The sequence below is a fragment of the Suricata suricatta genome, chromosome 10 (assembly GCF_006229205.1).
Source record: "Suricata suricatta isolate VVHF042 chromosome 10, meerkat_22Aug2017_6uvM2_HiC, whole genome shotgun sequence".
NCBI classification, from domain to species: domain Eukaryota; kingdom Metazoa; phylum Chordata; class Mammalia; order Carnivora; family Herpestidae; genus Suricata; species Suricata suricatta.
The window spans coordinates 72,937,760-72,945,509 of record NC_043709.1 but is presented as its reverse complement, the minus strand read 5'-3'; the positions used below and the strand labels follow the sequence as shown (position 1 = coordinate 72,945,509).

At 38.5% G+C, this 7,750-nt stretch overlaps 1 protein-coding gene across 1 annotated transcript in view; it reads right to left on the bottom strand.

The window, feature by feature from the left end:
• KIF21A (kinesin family member 21A) overlaps window positions 1–7,297 on the bottom strand; it is a 92,401-nt gene extending 85,104 nt beyond the window's left edge. Inside the window, exons 1-2 of the mRNA XM_029955514.1 lie at window positions 7,190–7,297; window positions 6,243–6,361 (exon numbers count right to left, since the gene is read on the bottom strand). Of these exons, the coding sequence (XP_029811374.1) occupies window positions 6,243–6,361; window positions 7,190–7,297 (227 nt within the window). The remainder of the gene's footprint in view (window positions 1–6,242; window positions 6,362–7,189) is intronic.
• Window positions 7,298–7,750: the final 453 nt, after the last annotated feature.

Sequence of the window (7,750 nt, the reverse complement as noted above, 5' to 3'; positions counted from 1 at the left end):
CTACAAATGACCATATTTCATCCTTTCTCATTGCCATGTAGTAATCCGTTGTATATATACATATATATACCACATCTTCTTGATCCATTCATCAGGTGATGGACATTTAGGCTCCTTCCTTGATTTGGCTATTGTTGAAAGTGCTGCTATGAACATCGGGGTACATGTGCCCCTATGCATCAGCACTTCTGTATTGCTTGGGTAGATCCCCAGCAGTGCTATTGCTGGGTCATAGGGGAGTTCTATTGTTAATTTTTTGAGGAACCTCCACACTGTTTTCCAGAGCGGCTGCACCAGTTTACATTCCCACCAACAGTGTAGGAGGGTGCCCATCTCTCCACACCCTCGCCAGCATCTACAGTCTCTTGTTTGTTCATTTTAGCCACTCTGACCGGTGTGAGGTGGTATCTCAGTGTGGTTTTGATTTGTATTTCCCTGATGATGAGTGACATATGTGACACATGTTTCTAAAGAGCCTTTGCATATTACCTGTAGAGATTTAACAGAATTCTATTAAAGTGTGATTCCTAATAACTTAGGTTTCTAGACATTGCACAGTCAAGCAGCTTCACACTACAGTAGTATAATCAGTGGTTCATGGGATGATCTCAACTCTCAGCTCAACAGATATAAAGCTTATAAATTTGATTCTGGATGACACTCCCCAAGGCTGCCCCAAACACTAATAGCCACACCCATCAGGACAGGAAGTAGGATATGGAGGAAAAAAAATCACAAGCAATGCAGGACTCTGAACATCTATATTTCATTTTCTATTGCTGTGTAACAAGTTATTATAAATTTAGGGACTAAGATGATACACACCTATTATCAGTTTCTGTCAGTCAGAAGTCCAGACTGGGGCTTCTGTTCAGTCTCACCAAGCTGAAATCAATCCATCATCTGGGCAACACTCGTAGCTGGAATTCAGGGTCCTCTTCTAAGCTCATTCAACTTGTTAGCAGAATTCAGTTGCTTGCAACTATAGGAATGAAGTCCTTGTTTTCTTGTTAGCAGATAACTAGTCTCAGCTCTTACATTCCACCCTTAGGTCCTAGCCAGGTGGTATTCTCACAATATGACAGCTTGTGGCTTCAAAACCACCACAAGAATTTCTTGCTCCAATCTGCTAAAACCAAGTCTCATATAGCATAATGCAGTAACAGGAGTGACATTCCATTGCTCTTGCCAAATTCTACTGCCTAAAAGAAGTGACAAGCACTGCCTGGACTAAAGCAGAGGGATTACAGAAAGACATGATGAACATCAGGAGGTAAGAATCACAGTGTGTCACATTAGAGTTTCTCTGCCATGGTTAAGAAAGTTCTTTCTCAGAAAAATGTGACATTTGATTAGAGACTTGAAGAATGAGGAATCAGCTATGTGAAAGCAGAGAGCTGAGGAGACAATCACTAGGAATAGGGAAGGGGAGAGGCCACAAGGAAGGAAGCAGCTGTGAAAATGACTGCTACCAGTAGCCCATTTTTTTTTTCATTTCATCAATGGTTGCTAATGAATGTAAACAAAGTATTTTTAGTGTGAGTTTTATAAATCCAACTACCCAAGGGGCTCCTGGGTGGCTCAGTTGTTTAAGCATCCAACTCTTAATTTTGGCTAAGCCCATTATCCCATGCTTTTTGAAATCAAGCCCCACTTCAGGCTCAGGGCAGAGCCTGCTTAGGATTTTCTCTCTCCCTCTCTCTCTGCCCCTCTCCGGCTCACACATTCTATGATGCTCTCTCTCCCTCAAAATAAATAAGTAAACATTTAAAAAATAAATAAATACCACTACCCAAGTTCTCATCTACTTCATGCACACCATGGAGGTAAGCACAAATGTAAAAGACACAAGAAAAATACTGTACATCTTCCTCAAATGTCGACTTTATCTTTGGTAAACTTAATAAGTAGTTTACACATTGTTATATAAAAATAAGCATATTTATAGAATAAGCATATGAAATGGACTAAAAAAGAAAATTGTTATGATTTTGTAGATAAAACTTGAAAACTCTCTCAAAGAAATTTCCCACTTAAAAGTATATGATGCATTTTCTCCCTCTGCAGTTAGGGGACAGTTGGTAGAAATGCTTGACATTCAGTGCTATTTTAAGTTTACTGTGTACTTCATACCTTATTAAGTATTAAAGAGAAAAAAAATTCTCAGATGAAGTAATAAATTTTTAAGCATACACTCTCAAATGTAATACACATGAGCATATCCACTGTAGCTTCTAGAAGGCAAACTGCAGACTAAATTGTTATCAAGGCAGTTAAATTTATATGCCATGCAATCAGACACTGATGTCTAGGGTACTATATTTTATAATCATGCTATCCAACTATCAACTTTTGATAGAGTGATAAAAATTTTCAGTTTTTGTGTTTGGTTTGGATTTTGTTCTTCTTTTTTTTTTTTTAAGATCTATATGTATAGTCTATGTTTCATGGCATAAATTGTAAACAGCAATCCAAAACCTATTCTCCCCCTTTGCCTTATTAGTAAAATGTTACTCTTAATAAAATTTTTATCTGGACACTCTACACATTTTAAGGATCCTAATGTGAAGAATAGAGTCTTAAATGGAAGAGATGGGCCTTCCCTTTTTTTCTTCCCTTCTCACCGGGAAGGGATCCAGGTGGTACACCATCTTGGATCATGTAGACAAGGGCAACACACAAAGGATGGTGGAACAAGAAATATAAGAATCCTGGACTCCAGACACAATAGGACTTAGCTTTGGGCTGCTTCTGCCCAGGCTGTAATGTGGGAGAGAAAGAACCTCTAGTTTTATTAACCCCTTATAATTTAGGGTCTTTGTTAGACCACCTGAACCCATGTCCTAACTAATGTAGAATTTTATGCCCACTCCAGCAGAAGCGATGGTATGTGGTACTGACTTAGAGGCTGAACAACAGATGGTGCAGAAATAGCAAAAAGCAGCTAACTCTTGCTATAACACAGCAAAATATTTAGTCAAACAGCCATCGTCAATGTTAGTACCTTAAAAGTACTAACCAAGTGTCTAGCTTGAATGAAGTGACTGGGAATGTTAGCACATACTGGCTATTTCCTGCTGCTTTCAACAAAATCCTTCAAGAGATACAAGCTCAAGCCTAAATAATACAGTATGAAGCAGATGTGGAAGGGAATTCAGTTCTCCAGAAAAAAGTTCACACCATCTATAGCTTGAAATCTCAATTGACTGAGGGTCTGGTAAAGTGGGGCTTCCTGGGGTTTAAAAGCCAAAATTTTCTATATTCCAAACAAGCACAGGTAAACATGCATTTTAGAATAAAGAGCCTAAGCTGATATAAACCTGGGACTAATAAAGCTGATATAAGCCACACAATGAGAGCCAGTATGGCATGATACTAAGGATACTACCTTCTCACTAAGCCTCAAGGTAACTGTCCTTGATTTAGAAACTGGAAGATTTACAGAGCACAAAGGCCAACAATTAAATTTCAGTACTTTAGGGCACCTGGGTGGCTCACTCAGTTAAGCATCTGACTCTTGATTTTGGCTTAGATCACGACCTTACGGTCATGGGATCAAGCCCCTCGTGGGCACCTCGCTGGATGTGAAGCCTGCTTAAGATTCTCTCTCCCACAGCACATGGGTGGCTTAGTCAGGTAAGTGTCTCAGTCTTGATCTGGGCTCAGGTCATGATCTCAGAGTTCACGAGGTTTTCAAGCCCCACGTCAGTCTCTGTGCTCTCTCTAAACTTAAAAAAAAATAAAGATTCTCCCTCTCCCTCTCTCTCTGCTCCTTCCCTGCTCATGCACATGTATTCCCTCACTCTCTCTCAAATAAACACATACATAAAAATAAAATAAAATCCAGCATTCTTAGCTAGGAAAAAACAAACCAATACACCCAACTATGTTTTGATTAATGTTTGCCTATTGTTACTCACACTTGGAACTAGTCAGTGCAAACAAGGATAAAATCCAATAACGTTTTTGAAGGCATGCATTACACACACATAACACCTGGACTGTAAAAACCTGTAATTGCTCAACCCAATGACAACCCTTTGGGCTCCTTTTCCTGTACCAGCAGGAAGCCAGCTTGGAAAGCTATCCATCCCTAAGAAAAGGTTATACTTTTCAATGCCCACTTTAGATCTGGCCATGGGCAATAACACACAATAAACAATCTCCCAAAGGACAAAGCCAGAAACCTTGGAGAGCAGTGATTTCCTCCCCCCAAGGGCAGGGGGATAAGCTTGCCAGGAGGACTAACAAAGAACTTCTTCTACTACCAGGATAAAAATCTTCATGATTCCTACACACAGGTTTTGACTGTTGCAGAGTGACTATTGGGTTTCCAATCTTCCCTTTTTCCAAAAGGAGCATCTTATCCTGCTTCTTCTCTACCACTATCTTTTGAACGTGTTACCCTACCTTGACTTTACCATTGTATATTGGATGTGCATTCAAGCAGTGAGCAGATGGCAGATAAACTAGCTTTCAGATCAGATAAACCAAAAACAAGAAATATCAAGCTTGAGAGAAAAGACTGACTTCACATCACCCAGGTATAATAAACCATGAGACAGATGACACTTGGAAAGGAAATGGACATTTTCTGTGGTTGGCAGAGAACGTGCATGTAGCAGAAACTGCTAGCCATCTCCCAAAATCCATGTTTTCTTTTTTCCATAGCAACAGAAATTTTAGTTAGGTATATGGCATCCTACATTTCCTAACCTCTTTGCTACTACATATGGTGCTATGACTGAGTTCTGACTAAAAAACAATGAAAAAAGCTACAAAACAAAACAAAAAACCTCATAGGTGCTACTTCCAGGTCAGTACCTTAAAATAAAGGAGTATGTCCTCCCTCTTCTGCTATTTGCTGGGATATAAACATGGTGGTTTCCATCCATAAGCAGGAGATCAATATTCTCAAGACAACCAAGTGCAAAGACAGAAGAAGCCTGGGTCCCCAGTACTGTGCAGACCCCTTCTTCACCCTGAGCTAGCATATTGTACAACAATTGATGTTTTGGATCTCTGCTATAGCAGTCAAGCCTATGTCCTAACTTATACGTGCTTATAAAACTATGACAAAGGACTTTTCAGTTTAATGTCTAGATATGTGTAGAGACACAGAGAATAGCTTTAAAATCCTATTCCACCTAAACTGCTAATTTAGATTGTGACTCACTATGGTAATTCTGTGTTTTGTAAACCATTTACTACAAGATAATAATAGTAGTTAAAATACAATGCTAAATTACCACTTATTTTTTTTAAATTAGGAAAACTCTAAACATACTGAAACCTCACTAAAATGAAATGCATTCTCTAATGGAAATTTGTAAACACAGTATGAAGGATTTAAATTATAAAATTTGGAAATTCTTAAACTAATTTGTTATGATGGCATTTCTCAATGTAAATTTTGTATTACTACACATATGTTTTCAAGTTAGTTAGAATTGAGACTTTTCATCTATTTGTTCCATTAAAAAAATAACTGCAAATGAAAAAAAATCTATCATACAGATTACTATTTATTAGACATTTAGTTACTTAGTATTTATCCTATAAACACTTATGTGTATATTGATGTCTCCTGAATGTCCAAGAAGAAAAACAGTTAAAAGGTATTCACATAATGCTTTTCATGTACCTGGCTTCCCAGCAGCTGCCAAGAGGGCTAAAGAACAGAAACCCAGTAGGACAGGGGGCAGATGTTGACTAATGACAGACAAGAGACAGGAAGAAGAAGCAGATTCATTATTCTCCTTTCCTCTCTGCACCAGACTATTCCGAAATGAGTGTTTTCATATGGTTTAACAGCTTATCCAGAGACAAACCTGGTGACATGGCCACATTTACAAATGAATAATGTGCACTTTGTATTTGCTATCCTGGTTTGGCTGCCTTGCTTCATTTTCCCCCTCACTTTTGCTACCCTGGGATTGTACTCAGGTAAAGTAAGAATTCCTCAACTTTGCCGCAGGCTCTGTTGGAAACACACGCTGAGATAGGCAGCATTAAACTAATTGAGGCATCTTTTTGATACTTTCCCCAAAAGAATATGAGAAAAGAAACAACATTTGAACTATCCCTGTGCTTGCAGTGGGACAGAAGAGAAAGGGCACTAATGCAGGTTGAGCATTTACAATGCATCTGGCACCGTACGGAGTTTTAATGTTATTTCATACAATCTCATTTAATCTTCCCAATGTACCATCCAACTTTATTAATGAAGAACAAGGAAATACAGAAGTGTCTGAGCTTTTAACTGTAACACTGAGCCCACCACAGCAGTACAAGCATCACAGCTTGGATTCCACACAGCAGCCAGCCAGATTCCTGCAGGGATCTTCCAGGACTGGCGGATCTACAATATGTAACCAATCTGCAGGAAATCCTTTAGTCCTCCTTTCCTCTTCTTTCTGAATGCTTGCTTTCATCTTTTCTCATTTCACCATTCAAATGCTAATCAAAGCTCAGGGGCAGCCAAAGAGCACTTTTCCTAAGCCAATTTTTCTGTAAATGTGGCACAGCCCGCAATACAAATGTCATCTTCATGTCAAATTTCACAGTCTTTATCTATTTGCCCTTTTTAAAGCAAAAAAGAAAAAGCCTGTTGAATTTGAGTTAAATTCAAACTTCATTTTCTTTAACCAGATCTTTAAAGAAACCGAGAAGTCTATCCAAGCAATCCCATTTACTGTTTTTGGCAAACCTATTTACAAAAATTAGGCATAAATAAAACAATGGCTTGCATATTTGCTGATTGTGCTTTTTCTGTATGCATTTTACAGTCAAACAGAAGTAATATACCTAAATGGTATTGGCAACCAAATTAACAGAATCTACAAAGATTCTAGATTTACAGAATAATCACAAACTCTTATTTGATCCATATATTGCCAGGTACTGTTTTACATGTATTATATTCGTTAATTCATTCAACCTCAGGACTGGAAAAAACTTTAAAGATAAGTTCAACCCCCAACTACTACTTAAATATCCTCCATGATTTTGTCATGAGAATATACTTCATTGACCTGAAGAGTTCCCATGTTAAAATCAGGAGAACTTGGTCTAACACTTACTCATCAGGTAATTGATTAGGTAAATTGATCTGTATGGCACTTCCAGCTGTCATTTCCTTTGACACTTACAATGAATTTACATGTAGCTATAGCTCCTAAATCTTTACCTCCATTCCAATCTCTTCCCTGAGTTCTAGGCCTGTCAAATTGCCCAAATATCCTACAGGCACCTCAAACTCAATATGACCAATACTATTCATACTGTCTTCACACATCTCTGTTCTTCTAAGATCAATCTTAGTTCTGTTTAATGAGAAATCCCAGAGTCATCCTAGATTCCTTCTCTCTCATACCCACTTCACATCTAAATCCATTACTAAGGTTTGTTCATTTTGTCTGTGTAAAGCCTTTGAAATCATTATCTACATTTTAACTGTTCCTGCCTTAGTTCAGGTAAACATCCTTTCCCACCTGGACAACAGCCAACAATCTTCTCACTGTTCTCACTCTCCAATCTGCCCATCTCCCTCACCTATACCTTACACTTTTTTTTAAGAGAGGGAGAGAGAGAGAGAGAGACTAAGGGAGTGGGGGGAAGAGACAGAGAGAAAGGATCTAAAACATGCTCCAAACTCAGAATGGAACACAACACAGGGCTTGTTTCCCATACCCCTGGCATCATGACCTGACCTGAAATAAAGAGTGGGACACTCAACCAACTAAACCAC